Genomic DNA, 19,356 nt, shown 5'->3' with positions numbered 1-19,356 from the left:
GTTTCTTTGTTTCGGAACAATGTGAGGTTTAGTTTGGACTCGGCAGGATTGTAGCATCTCTGAACAGGCAGCTGGGGTTTCTTTCTGTCCTCCCCTTACAGAGCATCACTAATGATTTAAAAAAAAACATAAAAAAATATTTTTTTTGCTTTTAAGATAATTTTTTTGTTGCTTTCGCTGGTTCTGATGGGAGCCGGATTTTTCCCAGAAACCAAGTGTTTAATCGGAAGCTCGCCGCGCATCTTCAGGCTCCTCTCTGGTACTTAAATCAGGACTCGAATCGTTGATCTGAAATAATTTTTACACCAAAACGTTTTTGTTTTAAGTGCCGGCCAGAGCGCGGAGTCGGACCAGAGCGGTTCTGGAAAGATCTGCAACGGTTTTCCGTGTTCTGAGGTGTTACAAATCAAACGGGGAAACCACGAACTTCGTTTCCAGTTTCCGATTAAAACCAGAAAATGTTTGGCTTCATCGGAGGAGGAGGAGGAGGTTTTAGTTTTTTTGTTTTCTTGAAACTGATTTTCAGGATTGAAGCAAAACCAAAAAAAGTGAATGAGAGTCAGAGGTGGGAGTGTTTAAAGTGTGTGTGTGTGTGTGTGTGTGTCTCTGTGTGTGTGTCTCTGTGAGTGTGTGTGTGTGTGTGTGTGTGCGCGCGCAGCGGATGGGAATTGCCACATGCAGTTTCTGCTGAGCCGGGAACAAAATCGGAACGACGAAAAAAACGTGAAGCTGCATGTCGGCGATTCCGTTTGTTTTATCGGATGTCTGATCAAACATCGGATTTGACGTCGGATCAGACGCGTTGTCGTCAGGGATGTGATCTTTGTTGAGTTTTCCGATCTGCCACCTCCTCCAGAGAAACAGTTTTTTTGACGAGATATTTTCCTTTTTATCTTTTTTTTTCTGATCACATCCCTGCCGATCAATCAATCATCATTATCTCCTCTGGGATCCAGGTCTAGGATCCAAACTCTCTGCTTTATTCCGATTTAACGTAATTTCCAGAAGCTCTGCTAAATATTCCTGCTCAAAGGGGAATTCTGGACCATAAAGCGATCTTTCTCAATCCCTGGAGCTTTAAAAAGATCCGTTTGTTTTCGTGGGATTGGGAACCAGAGGAGGTCATGATGTTCGTTTTGTCTGTCGACTCGTTTTGTGTTTTTGTGTCGGAGTGCCGACAGGGGGGTGGGAGGGAATCTGGGATAAAACTAAATACAGAACTGGAACCGGGTCCATGCGAATTCCTAAAGGAGGAAAATGAACCAAACTAAAACTTTTGACTCCATGATGTGGATTTCTCTAAAGCGAAGTTAAATTGGATTTCCAGACTTGCTGCACTGATTTAAACTCACCTGCTGCTGGAGGCTTCATGATTGGAAAACGGCCTCCAGCTTTTCCTTCATTTAGGACTTTTTGCTCAGGAAGTCGGTTTGTTTTCCTCCAAAAAAAAAATGTAAAAGTTTGATTGGATAAAGTAGAAAACTGTAATTTTGTTAATTTTGACTTGACCAATCTGCCCTCTACTGGTGTAACATGGAAGAACATGCAGAGACTTCAAAATTCAATAAATTGGCCTGAACATTATTTTGTCCTGTTTGGTTTTTATTGCAAAAATTTTAATAAGGAGCTCTACGTTGAGATTATGAATGAAATTAATTTAACTGTTTATATCTTGTTGCATCTGTTGAAGGTTTTCAGAACTGTTCTTTAACAGTTTGGTTCATAAATCCATCCAACCATTTTGTCTTAATCTGGGTCATATGGATGCCATTTCTACGCACTTTACTGCATCTTTCATCCACACAAAGTTAACATTTTATTGTGTTACATTCGTATCCAGTTTTGTCAGTAACAAATGAAATACACCAAGGAGAACCTCCGTCACCAGCAGTTTGATCCTTCGGAGGTTTTCCTGCCGCCATTCCCTCCTTCTAGCTGTTTCTTTCTCCAATTTGACTCGCACCGCCGAATTTCAGCCCGTCCAATCAGAAAGCTCAGCTCCTACTGCGTCAAGGGGTCTTTGCTACGCTGAGCCAATAGAATTCGAGCATGACAAGCTACACTCAGTTTGAGCTCTCAGTAGCGCCGCCATGTTGTGAGGGGCAGAGTTGTCTGTAACTGGTGATTAAACGGAAGAAACGAGCTTCTCAGGGGTTCATGGCCATCTGTAAACCACACCGCGTTTCTTACTGAAGGACGAAAATTACGGACAGCTGTTTGGACTAATCATAATTGCATTTGTGCGTCACACCCACTTTTTCTGGCGTTGTGGACTGGACTTTTGGCCGCATCCTCCGCTGGAAACCTCAATGTGAGTGAAAAAAAATTAGTTTTTTCTCTGAGCTGCAGCTTGACTCGTTTAGCTGAGGTTTGCTCTAAGTGCCCGGTCATTCAGGCTTTACCTGCAGCTGAATCTGATTCTCCACCTGTAAACTCCACCAGAAGCCGGGTCATGGGTTCGGATGAGCCATCCGAACCGGGTCATGGGTTCGGATGGGCCGCTGTCTGAGGGACAGTGAATCTTTATACCTGAGATGATGATTCACCTGTCCCACTTCTCTGAGCTTCAGCTACTAATGACTAATGCTGCAATTAATGACTATCCTATCAATTATTCTGGCGATTAATCGTAGGACTTTTGCAATAAGCATATAAATTAATCCATGATCAATTAAAACAAGCTCAGTAATTTCCATTTGCATGATTTAGTTTTTTCTCCCCCCTCCTTTTCTACCAAAAGCTAGATTAAAAGTCTTGAGTCTGGTGTTTTGGTCTCAACTACATTTTTTGGGAAGGACAATTTTGTTTACAAAAACTCCATAATTCATTTTATTTGTTTATTTATTTGGGGTATTTAAAATGTCTTCCAGTTCCTGTGTTGAATTTGAAGTTTATTGATATTTGAGAATATGTTCTACCATTAGATCACCATAAAATGGTCTCAAAGCAGCAACATTATCGTTTATCGTGATTACTTCTGAGACAGTTTATCATCCAGCAGCATTTGGCATCATGATGTTTGGATCTCAAAGATCAATTATCTTTAATTTTGTAAAACATTAAATTCTGAACTTGAACTTATTTTAAATATATAAAATAAAACAACCAAACATTGAAACAATTGAAACCATGGATAAAAATTGATTCTAAAGTCTCTGCAAATAAAATTGCCCTTTCAAAAAATATTAATCATAAAATAAATTATTAAGCTCATTTTAATTGATTATTGCCACAGACTTGTTTGCTTTTCATGATTGTTAAAATTTCTGTCCTGGTTCCTATGTTTGTCTTCACTCCCCGTATTGGACCTCTGAACCTTTCCACTCCTCATTGCTGTGCACTGCTGACCAGCTGGCTGAAAGAAGCAACGCATTTTGTGCCAAGTTATTTTTCAAACCCAACTGTTCCTTTCTGTCTGTAAGGTAACCCAGATCCTGTTCTGGGTTGTTATGGTCTTTCTCTCCTCCTCCCAGGATGGGCAGCGTTTTAGCCGCCCCGCCGCCACCGGCTGCCTCCCCGGCGCCGCTGCTGCCTAGAGGCTTCGGGTTGCTTCTGTTCCCTCCTCCTCCTGCGACCGGATCCAGACCGCAGCGGGAGGCGAAGAACGTTCTGCCCAACCCCGGAGAGTTTGAGCAGTGTCACCAAAAATGTAAAGGTAACGGAAGCGGCGCGTCTGAAGACGCTGCGCTGCGGCTGGAGGTAACCTGAAGCTTTTCTCCTCAGAGGTTTTCCCGACGCAGGTGAACGGAGTCCGACTCGTCCTGAACAAGACGCTGAGCAAACACTTCCAGGTCCGTTTGAGCTTAGAACGGCAAGGGAACGCATGTCAGCTCTCAAAAGATAATCGGATTTTAACAATCCAATAATTGATAATAATCAATTTAGAAATCAATTAACCATTAACTGGAGAATAGATACTCCAATAAAGGTCAATTACTGGAAGAACAACATATTCAGAGCAGCAATTAAGCCAAAAATGTACAAAAAAACAAACATTTTGCGTTTAAGATGAATAACAAACAAATGTGTGTACCCACAACTTTACGTGGGAGTTTTAGCAAAAGTCTGTTGAAAAAATAAAAGAAAGAATAAAGATCAGTTTTCTAACAAAGTGTAATCTAACGTTTGATTACAAGCCTAAATCTGAACATCAACTCCAGTTGATAAAAGGATTTTATTTTTTCTGTCTTGAGTTAAATGAGCTTTTCTTGCTTCAGGTCTGTTACAATTTTCCAGATTTTTTCTATTTGCTAAATGACAAATATTTTTTTATTTTCAATGTCTGTAATCTAAATAAAGTTTGGCTTATATTTTATATAATAAATAAAATGAAATTGTGAGATTTTTTGTTAAATCTGTGTTTCGTTCTTGCACCAGTCAGGTGTGTGAGAGAACTTTCAAAACATTTAAAACGTTTCATCGTTTTTATCTCCAAAGTGCTGGAGCAGCGTGAAAACTTTCCCTGAAGCGTGTCTGAACCGCGTTGAGGCCAGAAACTGTTTGTTTTCTCTTGGTTACATCCAGACTCCAGGCTTTAATCGCCCGTTTTGTCCTTCCAGGTGAATCATTCTCTGCAGCTCAGCTCCACAGAAGACTCCGGCTACAAGTTCGGAACGATGTTCGTCGGATCCGGTCAGGCCGGTCCTGCTGAGGTACGCGGCGGTAAAACCCGACTCCTGTCTCGCGTTTGGGTTCTGAACTGGATGTGAGTCGTCGTTTCTCCGGTTCAGTTCTACCCAGTCCTGGTGGGCGACGTGGACGGCAGCGGCAGCCTGAACGCTCAGGTCATCCATCAGGTCACCGACAGGATCCGGTCCAAAGTGGCCTTCCAGGTGAGCAGAACCGCTCCGCTTCGCCGTGGTTCTGGTTTTCTCTCCAGCTGCTGATGGAGTAAATCTGTCGTCAGACCCACCAGCAGACGTTCGTGACCTGGAAGGCCGACGCCGAGTTCAGGGGCGAGGATTTCACGGCGGCGGTCGCCTTCACCAACCCAGACGTCCTCGACGATTCTGGTACCAGGTTCTGCTCGAGATGGCAGGATGGGACAGACTTCTTCCCTCCACTGCGTTCTGAACTATCCATTAGCATTTAGATAGCATCTTATGGTTGCCATGGAGATGGGGTTGGACAATAAATCAATAACGATGCATATATTTAATAATTTCACTGAACTAGGAGATGTAGGCAGAGGAAAGACTTTAGCCGCTCACCGCTAACGGTTAGCTAGGCTAACTGGGTGGCTTCGACTAACTCACTCGCTCTTTGGTTGCCTAGCAACAACCTACTGGGTAACAGGCAGTTTCAAGTTCCTCCCCCCAACTTTGGTTGCCTAGCAACAGCTGCACAGCAGCAGTTTCGGGTTTGCCTCATAACTGCTAAAGAAATTTAAAAACAACGGCGTGAAGTGAGAACTGGATAAAACAGAACAGGTTTTACAGCATTTCAGATATTTAAAACAAGAACTAATCAATAATTATTGACCTCCACTGATATGAAAGGATTATGTTGTGATAGTTTCATCGTCCAGCACTGCATGGTTTAAACCGTTTACACCAAAAGATGTTTCCTTGTAGCCATTTTCTGATTTATGATGATGTACTTCCTCCTTACCTGATGGGCATGTTCTCTCATCATCAGGGGTCGTCGTCACACACTACCTCCAGTCCGTAACGCCGACTCTGGCTATGGGAGGACAGCTGGTGTACCAGCGTCGGCCCGGAGACGAGGCGACCTTTATGTCGCTAGTGGGCAGGTACACAGGTAAGGCTAAATTATTAGCTTAGCATATTTCAGCAACGAGGCAGTTCAAAGAGCCATGACAGAATAAGGAAGAGCTAAAGTGCTAATTTCAACCATGTTGATACCGGTGATGAGAAAATTTATAAAAATATCTTAAATAAAAAAGAAAAACTGTCATGGTTTTCTCCATTTATTTCAAAAATATCTAAAGCACTAAATAAAAACTAGCTCATCTGCTAATAGCACATGGAAGTGATAGAGAACTGCAACCTGAATGAAAAGAAGATAAAAATAAAATACACCAAAAAAATGATAATGGAATGGTTAAAAACAATATAATTTCCTTTTTCAGTTGGGTAAAACAAAATGAAAGTGAAAAATTAGCTCTGCTGTTAGCGCGCTAGCGGACGTCTTCCCTTACTCATCCTGCTACTCGTTGTTCTACTGGCACCATGAGGGTTAAAAAGGACTGAACCCTGGGAACCCTCACCTGTCCGCTCCATGGAGAAGTTCCCCGTTCATGTAAACAAGTCCCAGTTCTTTAGGTCAGACTGGAACCAGTCCAGTACTGGGCCAGATCCGTTTCCTGTTTACGTCTCTCTCTACAGGAAGTAACTTTGTCGGCGCGCTGACCCTCGGCTGGGCCGGAGTTCAAGCGTCTTACTACCACAGAGCCAGCGATCAGGTGACCTCTGACCCCGTGGCGTTGCCGTCCACGTTGGGCTCCTCCTGAACGTCTCTGTTTGTGCAGCTGCAGCTCGGCGTGGAGCTGGAGGCCGGATCCTTCTGGCAGGACAGCAGCGTGACGTTCGGCTACCAGCTGGATGTTCCCAAAGCCAGCCTGCAGTTCAAAGGTCAGCGAGCTTCACCTACCTGCTGATGCTCAAGTTTCTGTTATTTCAGTTAAAAATCGGCATAAAATAACAAATCTGTTGTAAAATAAAGAAGTTGCATGATAAACTGGAGGAGTTTGTTTTGATGCTTCTTCTTCTGGGTTTTGCCTCCAGGTGTGATCAGCAGCAACTGGGTCGTCGGAGCGACGCTGGAGAAGAAGCTCCTCCCCCTTCCTCTCTCCCTGGTGCTCTGCTCCTTCCTGAACCACCAGAAGAACAAATTCCACTGCGGCTTTGGTGTGATGATCCGCTAGCGCCTCCTCTGGCGCCCCCTGCCCCTCTGCCTGATTACTGCATCCAGCTGTTGGTGGTTCAGGGTAAAATTCAGCAGAGACTTCCTGTTCTGAGTCTTACTCCTGGTTTTTGGTTGTTTTTAATGGAAGCCTTCTTTTGTTATTCAGTAAATATAAACCCATGTGGTTCAAAGCTGTAGAATCAGCCATTTGGTAAGTTACACTGTAAAAAATTAGCAGCAATATTTTGGGTTATTTAATCATAAGAGGAAAAACTGTGTTCATTTTCCAGAGTCAGATTTTCTTCATCTTATTTATACATTAGAAATGTTACAGTTCCAAACTAAATATGTAGTTGGGAAGCTAAATATCTGATTTGTAAACTGAATATTTAGATTCAAAGTATTCAGGTTCAAATTATTTATTTTCCAAATGAAATTATCTTGGACCTAAATATTTAGTTTGCAAAGTACACTAAATAGCTTAAACAGCAGCTATTTAAGTTAGCAGGCTAACTAGCATTTAGCTTGCTTGCCAAATAATTGGTTACCATGCTAAATATTTAGTTAGTGAACTAAATATTACTGTGACTTCACCAACGGCTGAGCTGCTTGTTCTCCGTCCTGATTGGTTCTGTTGCCTTTTTATTGCTGCTTCTGTTTAAACCTGAACGGATGAGATAGAAAGACCATAAAATAAAATGTCTTATAAATTATTCTGTCTCTGTATCCTTCAGTCGGTTCTGGTCCAATTCTGCTGAAGTTTTAAAATATTCAAATTGATCCAAGTTTGATTCACTCCATTAAGAGAATTATTTCAAACATGTTTACTCGGAAAGTTTAACACCCAAAATATTTTAGTTTTGTTCTTTTCAACTGCACTTTTATCAGATTGACATGAAATCATGTGAACTGAAGAAAAAACATAATTTAATATAGATTTTAAAATATTTAAAATGAATTTAAAACAGTGGTGCATTCTGCATGTTTTAGTTCTTTCCCTGGTGGAAACAACCTTTTGAGCAGGTCAATGTTTCTAGTAGGCCTCTAATAAGTCAGTAGTTTTTAACATAATCTGAAAAGTGTGGTGTGCATTTATATTCAGTCTCTTGTGTTATCTCAAGGTACTTGACAAAAAAACATTTCAATTCAATTAATTGAAATGATTGAATAAGAACAATTTATAATTGAATAAGAAGAATGTCTAAAAGAATAGGAAGCAGAAACAAAAATGTTTGAGGATTCATCTTTATTTTGGTAAATTTAAAGATTAGAAGATGAAGTTAAGTGCAGAAGGTTATTAAATAAAGAGCTGTGGCTGAAGCCAGAATAAATACGCATGGACAGTCAGTTTACTGGGTCTTCTGGGTGAAGGCGTCCCACAGGGCGGTGAGCTGGGCCTGCAGGTCCTGAGCGCCGGCGTCCAGCTTGGCCCGCAGCACCTCGCCGTTCTGAACCAGGCTCTGCTGGAGCTCCTGGGCCTTCTGGGTCACCTGCGTCTCGAAGCTCTGCGCCAGAGGAACGACGCTCTGCTGGAAGTCCTCCAGGCTACGCTCCATCTTCCCCCTCAGCTGGTCGCCGTAGGGCCCCATCTGGGCCTGCAGCTGGGCGGCGCCGGCCTCCAGCTGGGCCCGCAGCTCCTGGCTCTTCTGCAGCAGCACGGCCTTCAGCGCCTCTCCGTCCACCGCCTCGGCGTACGGCGTCGCCTCCCGCTTCAGCTCCTCCACCTGCGCCTGCAGCTTGGCCACCAGCTGCTCGCCGTACGGCCGGATGTTTGACTCCAGGGCCGCCATGTCGCCCTCCAGCCGGGCCTTCAGCTGCTCCGCCTCCTGGCTGAACCTGGTCAGGAAATCCTGGGTCAGGGGCGCGGCCTGGGTCCGCAGCGACGCCACATACTGGTTCACCGTGTCGGCGCTCTGGGAGATCTTTGCACTGGGAACAAGAGGAAAAAAAAGCGCTTCAGAAATCTGTCTGCCTGGATCAAACTGAAACCTGAGAAATGTATCGATTAATCTATTAATGAATTAATCACATGAGAAGTTTCATTTTGATATAATTGAAGGGAAATTCTTTTTACAGAGACCTCATAATCCGTTTTATTTTATGACAGTATTAGGGCCAGGCTAAGAAAAAAATAGTCATAAATCTGAGAATAAAGTCGTATAGGAGAAAAAAGTTTATGGTATTACAGGAATAAAGACGTATTTCAACAGTAATGATGTGAGAGCAAAGTTGTACAAGAAAAAAGAAGTAGCATTGCCAGGATGAAGTCGTAATATGAGAATAATATTACGACTTAATCTCAAAATTAATCTCATTCTGAGATTAATGTCAGAATTTTTTTAGTAAAACACTTCAGAGCTCTATAAGTTGAAAAATTTGTTCAAAAAAATTCAGAAATTTTTTAATCTCAAGAAATGTCTTGAAAAAAATTTGAGAATTTCTAAGTTTCCAACTTGAACATTTTCAAGATTTCTTTTAGAAAATTTCTGAGATTAATCTCAAAATTTCTGAGTACATTTTTTTCTATCAATGACCTAAATGCACCTAGTAAGCTCCAAAGTTTAGTGCTCTTTATAAAATTAAAGCTTATTTATCTTTTAGATGATAATTTTGCATTATTATCAGTATATTACCTGAAAATGATCTCAAAATAATAATATTATCGTTTATTGTAATAGTTTACGTATCGCGTCAGGCCTGGCTCTTACTTCACTTCCTGTCCCAGGTCGGAGTTCCGGATCTGCTGCAGGGAGTCCTCGGCGGTCTGCGTTGCCTTGGCAACGTAGTCCCAGAAAGCGGCCTTCACCACCTCCATGTTGCTCTTCGGAGGCTCCTGCCACAGGATGTTGGCATTGCAAACTGCGGACGAAACGTCACGTCAGCATCCCGATGCCGATCGGCTTAAATCGGTTCAAACCGTCAAGATCCGCTCACCTGAGATCAGAACCAGAACCACGAGGATCTTCATGTTTGAGCCTTTTGGGTTTCACCTGTCAGAGGCAGCAGGGTTCTCCTCCAGCGTCGGGTCGGTGTGCTCTGCCCCGGCGGTCCGATCGGGGTTTTATAGCCCCCGGCTGGAGGGCAAAGTCCCGCCGCAGGTGCCCCGTTGGACGCATTCCTGTCACTGCTGTCATTCCACATCACAATGCGGGATCACGCACCGGATTACCGGCGGGGAATCCCGACTGCCGGTCCGGTTCCAGCCTGTTTCCAGCTGCTTCCGAGAAAAAAACACAATTAACCAAATAAGAACTCAGAAACAACACTGTTTTAGTTTATTATATCATTAAAAATGTCTCGAGAGAAGATATAGCAGTAAACCAACTGTTCACTCTACTAGGCTCACCTGACAATAAAGCAGCCAATCAAATGGCAGCAGCTCCAGGCCTCCAAAGTGACGACTGCTGAGGTTTTGAGTACGAAATGAAGAAAGTATGTTCTGTAAGGTTTCCATTAGTTTTTGTAGGGTTTTATGAAAATGCTGTAATACAGAATCCATTATAAAATATGCTATATAATTTTTATTTAGTACAAAATTACACAGTAAAAAAGTTCTATACCAGGAATGTGTGACCTTTATACTTGGAGCAGCTAAAAATGATTTAGGTCCACATTACCTTAAAAAAAAGACAACTTCTCATAAATTTATATGAATATCTATAGTGATTTAGAAAGAGCCATCATTTTATTTCTACTTTTAGGTTCATTAAGACAACATGTTTGGGGAAAAGATATTGGTGGGAATGATCTATAAAAAGTATTTTTGAAGAAAAATAGCATGTTTTCACAAATCAAAAGTCTGAATGTTGTTATATCTATTTTTAAAAAACATGTTTTAGTTTTTATCTTATCAGTGAACCACACGTTTTTGAAGTTGTGGTTGTTTGACCCTGTGTGTCGAGTTCAATCTATAACAGCAGGGATCAGTCTATAAGTTTGGGTTAAAAACAAGAAGGAAAGTCAATATTGTTCATTATTTCAGTTTGAAAGAAACAAATTTATTCACTCAGACTCACATGATGTGGTAATAACTAGTCAGGGACTCAAGTAAAATGTTTAATCAAGTAAATTGCAGCATCTGTTATCACTTTTTAATTGAAAATCCTTTATCAACAAAATAAACAACATTCCAACTCTAAAAACATTTTCTGCTGCGAAATTATTGAATAAATAAACACATGAAGTCACAAACAAATATACTTATAGTTTTTAATCTGTTATTGATCTTTAACCATCAGATTGGAGCAAAGTCACGGAGCCTCTTTAGAAAGGTGGACTGTGGACCCTGACATTAGCATTAGCAACATGTTTAGCATTGGATGCTATTTTGGGCTAGCACAGCTTCGCTGGTAGGCTAACTCCTTCTAGAACAAGTTGAACTCATCAATAATCTTTCCCAGCGTCCAATCAGATCGTTTAGAAGCAGAAATTAAACCTAGTGGGCCGAGAGAAACCACTTTGTCGTCCATCGCTATGGTGTGTCACATTTATGGGTGTACCAGAAACGCACAAATACAAAGGTTCCGGCCAGAACAAAAAGAGAAAAAAAATATATACATATATTTATTAGTTGTTCAAATCTATGTAATTAATAAATTAATCAAATTAATGTGTTTATGTCCGCTTCGATGAGTTTGAATTTCAGGTGCAACATTTACTGCTCTAATCTGAGCCATGGGTTCATCTTCCTTTGTAGCTGGTTCAGGTCGGTGGTGGCAGTATCATGCTGTGGGAGACCACAGCCTACCTGAGTATTTATGCGAACCATCTCTAGCTTCTGACGGAGCAGAATAAACTCCAGCCAACATGGATCTCATTATGCTTCGCTCTGCAATATCAGTTTTATTCCTGACGTGTTTGTTGATTTTCTGCAGAAACAAACCGGATCTTCTTCACTCCTCTTAAAGCTCCTTTGGGATAAAAATGACTTCACCTATTAGAAAACATGTAAACATTGATGAACAATAACTCCTACAGTCAGACTTTAACCCCAATGTTTCCTGAAAACCTCTAAAAAGACGTTACATTACTTGTCTTTATGAACGTTAAGGCCATTCGTTTGTGACTCAGATTTCTTTGGGTTTCTTCAAGGTTCTTCTGTGGACGTCAGACAGAAACAAGTTTATCAGCAGTTTTCTTTTCCTCCGAGGGAAACTTATCAGCCGGTTGGGTTGTGTCGGGACACGCAGCGCTCTCCAGCACAGATTGTCACGGATCAAAGTCCGACTTACATCTCCATGACCCACAATCCCTCTGGGAACAGGAACGATCACGGCCGATTACCCGGGTCTGGATCAGAACAAACTACTTTTATCTGCTGAAGGTTTTGAGAGTGAAGCTGATAAATCTGTTCATCGGTCGCTCTTGGTGCCGTTGAAGCCTGGGAATTTATTTATGTATTTAGTTTTCTGTCCTGTTTGTCCCTCAAGTCAGAAAACTAAACTCATCTATTAGGATGATTCTTCACACTCAGAGGGAAATAAGCTGTTATTCTCTGCAGGCCTGATTATTCTGAATGGAAACCAACATCATGTGTCAGAAGATCAGAATGTTACATCAGATCAATAAAAATTATATTTTAATTGGAAAAGCTTCTGGAAACTATGTCCACTTTTAAACCCTCAGTTCTTGGTCTGGGCTCCTTTTGCATGAACTTCTGAGGTTCTGCTGAGGTTCTGGAAGTCCAGTTTGCTTTGAACCTTCAGGTCACACCTTGTCTCTACATTTAAAATCACCAAGATAGAGAAGGAAGAAGGTTAAATCAACAAAATAAAAGCCTTCATATTTCCCACAGCAGATGATTCTGGCTTTAGCCTTTACATTCCTGGTTTAACCGAACCACTGCTACATGAGATTAGTTTGGCCTTTTAAAGCTTACAGAAAATATCAAAGTAAAAGTCTCAGTTTTTTAACTTTCTTTACACATTTAAAGCTCCTGAAAGCAAGCATCGGGACGCTGCGACTGGAAAGTCAGCTCCACATGACTAACATGCTACTGATACTCCATGTTTTAGTGGAAGCACTTAGCGAACATTAGCATTTTAGCTGACGGAGTACGTCATTGTAGTCAACATGCTACTAAGAGCCTCCATGCTAATTTTAACATTTTCACTGACGTTAGCATTTTAGTTGATATTGATACGAAAGCTCAACTTAACCTACTGAATGGAGTAAGTCAAAATTAGGCAATACGTTGTGAATAGTACACATGCCATTTGTAGCATTTAAGCCAATGTTAGCATTTTAGCTAGCTTTATGCATAAAAGCAGGAGTAAGTATCTTTTATAAAAATGTGTGTTAAAACTGTCACCATGTTGTGACAGTTTGAGACAGATAATCTGTCAAAAGGTCGATCTCCTGGAGCTGCTCTTACCGTCTGAAGGAATGCGCCACTCCTGACTGACCAATCAGAGCCAGAAGGAGGGTCTTAGCGCTGTCAATCATGCTTCTGTGAATATGTTTAAAAAGGTTTTTTTAAATAAAAATTACATACTGTAAATTTAATGCTTACATGCTGAATGGAGTCAGTAAATGTTAGTCAACATGCCATGGGTAGCTCACATACTAACAGTAGCATCTAAGCTAACATTAGCGTCCTTCTGAACATGAACACCATTTGGACATTTTAATGACATGGAACTGAAATACGACAGACACAACCTGCAAATCTTTTGTTTTAGACTCTTTAGGCTTTAATGCTCCAATCTGAGGCCCGGTAGACCTGACTCAACCTCACAACCTTTTAAATATCTCTGAATTTTTCTATTTATAATTAAAACACTTTGTTGATGCCAAAAGGAAATTAAATGTTGTTGTTTCTCAAATTAATTAAAATTCTTCAGAGTTGTTTAGATGTTGTTGGGAGGAAAGATCTCTTGAATGGCCTGTATTACAATGACTTTGAAGAGACCTCAAAACATTATGATCTACTTTGTGTTGCTCTATGTCACAAAGTCTCAGATAAACACTGAAGTTTGTGGTTATTCTGGGATAAAACAAATATCTCCATAAACTGTCACTGGGCAAATTATCACCTTCAACAGAAACTCTGTAGTTTAGTTATGTTATGTATAACTTATATCACTAGTTTTTAATTGTTATGTAGATGAGTAAAAGCTGACAGATTGATCCAAACATAGAAAATGTTCAGTTCTAGTGGAAGAAGCTCAAGGTTCTGACCCAAATAAAATAACTGGGCTGAATCACAAATAAGATTCGGAGAGGCAAACATGTAAAACAATAATGTTGATACTTTGGTGTATCTGCTGATAATTAATCATCAGTGTCATCACTGTGTCCTAATGAATAATATCAGTATTTAGTTCCTATTATCAGCTCTGTAAGCAGGACTTTCCTGGAGCGGTGGCAGCTCTGAGCTCAGCATCTCCTCCGTTCAGCTCTGCTGCCTATAAATACTGATGAAGACACCTTCAGCGTCCATCAGCCGGCTGACTGGCTGGACAGGTCGGACTCCAGCTCCTCAGCGTCTCTCCTCTGGATCAACCCGGATCTGAAAACGATAACTCTGGCTCTTTATCAAGGCAGCCATGAAGATCCTGGTCATCCTCGTTCTCGTCTTCCTCACAGGTCAGAAAATCTTGATGCTTTGGTGAAAATCTCAGAGGAAGAAGAAAACAAGGCTTTAAGCTGTGTTGTCTCTGCAGGTTGCAATGGTGGACAGCATGACCCTCCGTCCAAACACCAGGTAAAGATGGTGCAGGACGCTTTCTGGGACTATGTCCAGAAGTCAACGATGACCCCAAAGGACTATGTGTGGGACATCAGACAATCACATCCAGGACAGTATCTGTGGTAAGAGGAAACCTCCAAACTTTCTACATTAAAACTGGATAAATATTTAAAGGGAACATTCATCATTGCTGAAGCTATGGAAATCTAAACTTAAGAAAACAAACATATTTCAGTAGTCACAGTGTTTTATTTTTAGATATTTGGGTTATTATTTGTATGTATCATTAATAATCAATTTAAAAATGTTTTAATCTATAATTTAATTCTCAGCAACTATTTTATTCTTTTAAAATTCTATGTTCTTTTATTTATTTGTTTCATTAATTGTAGTTTTACATGTTTAATAACTATTATAATATTATTACTATTTATAAAAATAATAATCATATTGTTATAATAATAAAATGAAATAATAATGTTGTTATTATTAATAATATTAAGAACCGTTATATTTATATATTTCTACTGAGAAAAGCTGTTTCCTGTGTGAAGTTGTTGATCATATTTCTGTCTGTGGTTCTGCAGCTCCCTCATCTCTCACAGCGTCGAGGCCGTCCAGAGATTCTTCCGCCTCGTGTACGCTCAGATAGTCATGTGGAGCAGCCGCCTCTACCACAGGTTCTGCCAAGAGGTAGATCACCTGCAGCAACACCTCCACCACTTTCTGCACCATTTGGAAGATGACCAATTTTACCACGCCAAGGAGCTGGTGGCTCAAATCCGCTGGAAGATGGAGAGTATCAAGATGGTGGCAGCCCACTACATTGAAGCCCTGGACCCCCTAGGCCTGAAGATGGCGCTGCTGGAGAAGACCAAGGAGCTGAATGAGCATTTGAATAGGTGCTTTGAACTCCTGGAAACTCACCGTCATGAACACCACTGTGACCATCACCAACATCAAGGTCACCATCCTGGTCACCATCCTGGTCACCATCATGGTCACCATCCTGGCCACCATCCTGGTCACCATCCTGGTCACCATCCTGGTCACCATCATGGTCACCATCATGGTCAGCATCCTGGCCACCATCCTGGTCACAAACCTCCTGGTCACCATCCTGGTCACCATCCTGGTCACCATCATGGTCACAAACCTCCTGGTCACCATCCTGGTCACAAACCTCCTGGTCACCATCCTGGTCACCATCATGGTCACAAACCTCCTGGCCACCATCCTGGTCACCATCCTGGTCACCATCCTGGTCACAAACCTCCTGGTCACCATCCTGGTCACCATCATGGTCACAAACCTCCTGGCCACCATCCTGGTCACAAACCTCCTGGTCACCATCCTGGTCACCATCCTGGCAACCATCATGGTCACTATCAAGGTCACCATCATGGTCACAAACCTCCTGGCCACCATCATCCTACCGGTCACAGTGACCACGGCTGTGGACCTGAGACGAAGAAGAAAATAGATGAAAGCATGGAAGCCTTTAAGGCCAGCTTGTTCTCCCTGGTCAGTAAGTTTGAGGTGGAACTCGCCCAAACTACCAAAAAGATCAACAAGAAAATGGTTCCTCTAAGAAAAAAACACCATGGCCAGCTGATTAAAGACTCAGATCACCTGAAGGATGACCTGGAGAGTCTATGGCAAGACTGGTTACTCCTAAGTCAGCAAAAGGCCGACTGAATGGAGTCAAGTGGCTTCATCCAAGGGTCATTATCAACATAAACATAAGCATCTTGTTTTTACTTTTAATAACTAAAACATATTGATGGAGACATATTTTTTCAAGTCAGTATGATTTGTTTTGGTTTCTGTAAAATGTCTGTGGTATTTATTAATCAAAATATAAGACTGAAATACAGAAACTCTTGTTTTTTTTCTTAAACTATTTATTTAAAAGTTATTCAAGAGCAACTAAATTGTGCTTCTTCCTTTTGTTCTGAGAGATATGTAAGTTTGGCAATACTTGCATTCTCCCAAATATAGCTACAATAGAGCCTCCTATATTACAATAAAGTTAAGAAAAAAACAGTTTTATTCTCAAATAGCTAAAGAAATTCTAGGTAACGACGTTCTTCTCCCCATGATACATTCAGGTATGACAGCAGCAATAAAAAGCAGATAAAAACATGTTCATCACGCAGGTAATATACTGCTCTGCCAGAAATCTCTGTCTTCTCTGTGGATCCAATTGCTGATATTAACAAAAATCATTTGTTTTTTGTTCGTCTTTGCATTACTGGCTAATTGTGTCACATTTTAAACAGGTATTTTACAACACTGCCTGATGATTTCACAGGTAATCTATTTTTATTATTACTAACCTCAATGAGATGTTAATGCCTAAAAACTTTAGTCAAGGTTTATTGTTATGTCTGAATAATATTTATAAACAACTTTTTTATATAGCTAACAGTAACCAAGTTATTTTACTGGCTAACTCAGATAGCTAAGTAGCTATTTGACTTAGCTGGCTAACCTTAAATAAAATTGCTAATTTCAAGTTCTTTTTGGGAACCTTGAGAACTTTTAAAAAACAAACCAACAAGTAAATATCCAATTATGATCAAGTAAATGTCAAAAGCTACAGCTTTTCTTAACCAAAGACTTGCTATGGCTAATCTTTCCAGCAGCTAACATTATTGAGTTCTTCTATCCTTAAAAAGCCGTTTTAGTGGCTAAAGAAATAAATTATTTCTCATCAGTAATCTTAAGCGTTGTATTTCCGTCATATGTAAATAAATAAAATTAAGTTTGCAAATTAAAATTCCGACTTGATATAGCTAACTTTTCCAGTAGCTAACAATAACCTCCAGCCCTAGCCAAGCCGTTTTTGTACCTGAAACAACCAAATAATTTTCATATGTAACCGAATAAATTTATTTGATAGTTAGCCTTTCATATAATCCAGAGGCCGACATAAACACAGTTGTTTGTTTTTAGATTAGCCACTACAGCTAGGTTCGCTAGGTGGCTAATCAAAGCACAAACAATTTATAGCCACCACAAAGTATATCTTGGTTCAAATGGCTATTTTGAACCAAGTCAGTCTTTACCTTAAGTATTTTTTCAATTTTACATGTTATTAAACTGTAAGGAAATTTGGATGGAATCATCAGCAGTTAACAGAAGTGTTTGTATTTGGAAATGATTTAAGTGTGTTATTAGAACATCATAACCCAGAGATTTGTCTTGTAGGGTACTGGCCTACATTCCACAGTCATTTTAAATTTGTGTAGATTATCTATAGAAACAGCTGTTACAAAGGAAATTGATTAAATTTAGCCCTTAAAAATGCATAATGCAGTATTGGCACTGAGATCGTTTATTTTATTGAAAGAATATCAGACATTATAATAAATTAAACATTTTAACATTTGAATACCAAGCTGATATCAATCTCAGATGTGAAGCTGATCTAATAAATCCATTCAGTCCACCTTTTTCTGACTCTGTGCCCAGTCCTCCCACAGAGACGCCAGGTCGTCCTGCAGGCTGTCTGAAGCCTTATTCAGCTTCTCCCGTCTTCGACTACGTGGAACAATTTTCTTATTCAGGTCATAGGTAGTGTGGGTAAGTTTGGCCTCAAAGCGGACAACCAGGGAGAACAAGGTCACCCTAAAGTTTTGAAGACTGTCATACACCTTCTTCTTCAGGTTGGGATAATGTTGGTGGTCAAGGCGGTATCTGCGGTCATGGAGATGGTGACCAAATAGTTTGTACCAAAGATTATGAAGATAACGACGACGGTGATGATGGTGGTCATGAGGGCCTTTGCAGTCATGGGGGCCTTTGCAGTCGTGAGGGCCTTTGCAGTCATGGGGGCCTTTGCAGTCATGAGGGCCTTTGCAGTCGTGGGGGCCTTTGCAGTCATGAGGGCCTTTGCAGTCGTGGGGGCCTTTGCAGTCATGAGGGCCTTTGCAGTCGTGGGGGCCTTTGCAGTCATGAGGGCCTTTGCAGTCATGAGGGCCTTTGTGACCATGATTATGGTCACCATGAGGATGATGATGGTGGTGTACAAAGTAATTCTCCACATGGTGGTGCAGGTCTTGGATCTTCTGCACCAAGGCGACCTTCAGGCCTCCGGGGTCCAGGGCTTCAGCGTAGTGGGCGGCACACTTCTTGATGTCCTCCAACCTCCAACGGATGTGATCCACCAGCTCCTTGGCGTGGGAATGTGTCTCGGCTTCCAGATAGAGCAGAAAACGGTCCAGGTCGTGTTGCAGGTGATCTACCTCATGGCAGAACCTACTATAGAAGTCCTTGATCCACCAAACCATGTGAGTGTGCACATTATAGAGAAAGTTGGAGATGATTTCGAAGCTCTCTGCGATGAGGGAGCTGCAGAGACACAGACACAACCCTGATGAACACCTTGTTTCATGATCCAGTTCAACATTGATTCACTTCACTTTCATCAGATATCTTGTTTATGTAAATTCACCGTTCTGTTGAAACTGAACCAAAGAATTAAGTGAAGCCTTGACTGTGTTGAAGGAAGAAATCTGTTTTATTCAACAAGATGAACCTAGTCCAGAGAGAGGGAGAATGTGTTGCTAGTCGGAGCCAAGCAGGCATGTCAAGGTTATTTAGAAACATGCATATTACTAACTAACCTATGCTAGCATAGGCTAGGGTAGGTCTATGGGCTACACAAAACATGTTCATGATATTTTTTCCACAATATCCTTCTAAGATAATCATTTCTCAGTCTCCTCAATTCTACCAATTTTGAGCGGTTTTAGGGCCTCTGTCACTTTAAATCCATGCTGCTGCCACGCCCG

At 41.1% G+C, this 19,356-nt stretch overlaps 3 protein-coding genes across 6 annotated transcripts; 2 read left to right on the top strand and 1 right to left on the bottom strand.

Moving 5' to 3' along the window:
• The first annotated feature begins 1,820 nt into the window (after nt 1–1,820).
• Nucleotides 1,821–7,580, top strand: LOC106946890 (mitochondrial import receptor subunit TOM40 homolog). 2 transcript variants are annotated; one of them, XM_015031568.1, is made up of 10 exons: nt 1,821–2,311; nt 3,474–3,655; nt 3,724–3,791; nt 4,560–4,652; nt 4,731–4,832; nt 4,907–5,012; nt 5,638–5,760; nt 6,348–6,424; nt 6,491–6,593; nt 6,747–7,580. In XM_015031568.1, coding segments are annotated over exons 1-10 (996 nt in total). In that variant the 5' UTR covers nt 1,821–2,309; the 3' UTR covers nt 6,887–7,580. The 2 variants fall into 2 exon arrangements, with proteins under 2 accessions (XP_014887054.1, XP_014887055.1); XM_015031569.1 differs by having other exon boundaries at nt 3,432–3,655.
• Nucleotides 7,581–8,096: 516 nt separating this feature from the next.
• Nucleotides 8,097–9,922, bottom strand: LOC106946889 (apolipoprotein A-IV-like). Its single transcript, XM_015031567.1, has 3 exons — nt 9,802–9,922; nt 9,576–9,726; nt 8,097–8,796 (listed from the first exon to the last, which is right to left on the bottom strand). Exons 1-3 carry the CDS (start codon nt 9,833–9,835, stop codon nt 8,217–8,219), a joined length of 765 nt encoding a protein of 254 aa, XP_014887053.1. The 5' UTR covers nt 9,836–9,922; the 3' UTR covers nt 8,097–8,216.
• Nucleotides 9,923–14,252: 4,330 nt separating this feature from the next.
• Nucleotides 14,253–16,437, top strand: LOC106946888 (uncharacterized). Of its 3 annotated transcripts, none has more exons than XM_015031566.1 (5): nt 14,253–14,454; nt 14,532–14,679; nt 15,145–15,515; nt 15,780–15,887; nt 15,951–16,437. In XM_015031566.1, exons 1-5 carry the CDS (start codon nt 14,415–14,417, stop codon nt 16,253–16,255), a joined length of 972 nt encoding a protein of 323 aa, XP_014887052.1. In that variant the 5' UTR covers nt 14,253–14,414; the 3' UTR covers nt 16,256–16,437. The 3 variants fall into 3 exon arrangements, with proteins under 3 accessions (XP_014887052.1, XP_014887051.1, XP_014887050.1); XM_015031565.1 differs by having other exon boundaries at nt 15,780–15,914; XM_015031564.1 differs by having other exon boundaries at nt 15,780–16,437.
• The last annotated feature ends 2,919 nt before the right edge of the window (nt 16,438–19,356 follow it).

The sequence above is a fragment of the Poecilia latipinna genome, unplaced genomic scaffold, assembly GCF_001443285.1.
Source record: "Poecilia latipinna isolate Pla-1442-1.1 unplaced genomic scaffold, P_latipinna-1.0 Scaffold211, whole genome shotgun sequence".
NCBI lineage: Eukaryota > Metazoa > Chordata > Actinopteri > Cyprinodontiformes > Poeciliidae > Poecilia > Poecilia latipinna.
Note: the sequence above shows the minus strand (reverse complement) of the source record. Positions and strands in the feature narration are given on the sequence as shown.

Bases quoted from the DNA above. Each gene is read 5' to 3' on its own strand.
- LOC106946889 (XM_015031567.1), bottom strand. From the start codon at position 9,835: ATGAAGATCCTCGTGGTTCTGGTTCTGATCTCAG. The intron at 9,727-9,801 runs GTGAGCGGATCT...TTTCGTCCGCAG, and splicing joins GGTTCTGGTTCTGATCTCAG to TTTGCAATGCCAACATCCTG. The intron at 8,797-9,575 runs GTAAGAGCCAGG...TCTTGTTCCCAG, and splicing joins GACCTGGGACAGGAAGTGAA to TGCAAAGATCTCCCAGAGCG.
- LOC106946888 (XM_015031564.1), top strand. From the start codon at position 14,415: ATGAAGATCCTGGTCATCCTCGTTCTCGTCTTCCTCACAG. The intron at 14,455-14,531 runs GTCAGAAAATCT...TTGTCTCTGCAG, and splicing joins CGTTCTCGTCTTCCTCACAG to GTTGCAATGGTGGACAGCAT. The intron at 15,516-15,779 runs ATCAAGGTCACC...ATGGTCACAAAC, and splicing joins CCACTGTGACCATCACCAAC to CTCCTGGCCACCATCCTGGT.
- LOC106946890 (XM_015031568.1), top strand. The intron at 3,656-3,723 runs GTAACGGAAGCG...TTTTCTCCTCAG, and splicing joins GTGTCACCAAAAATGTAAAG to AGGTTTTCCCGACGCAGGTG. The intron at 5,761-6,347 runs GTAAGGCTAAAT...CTCTCTCTACAG, and splicing joins GCTAGTGGGCAGGTACACAG to GAAGTAACTTTGTCGGCGCG.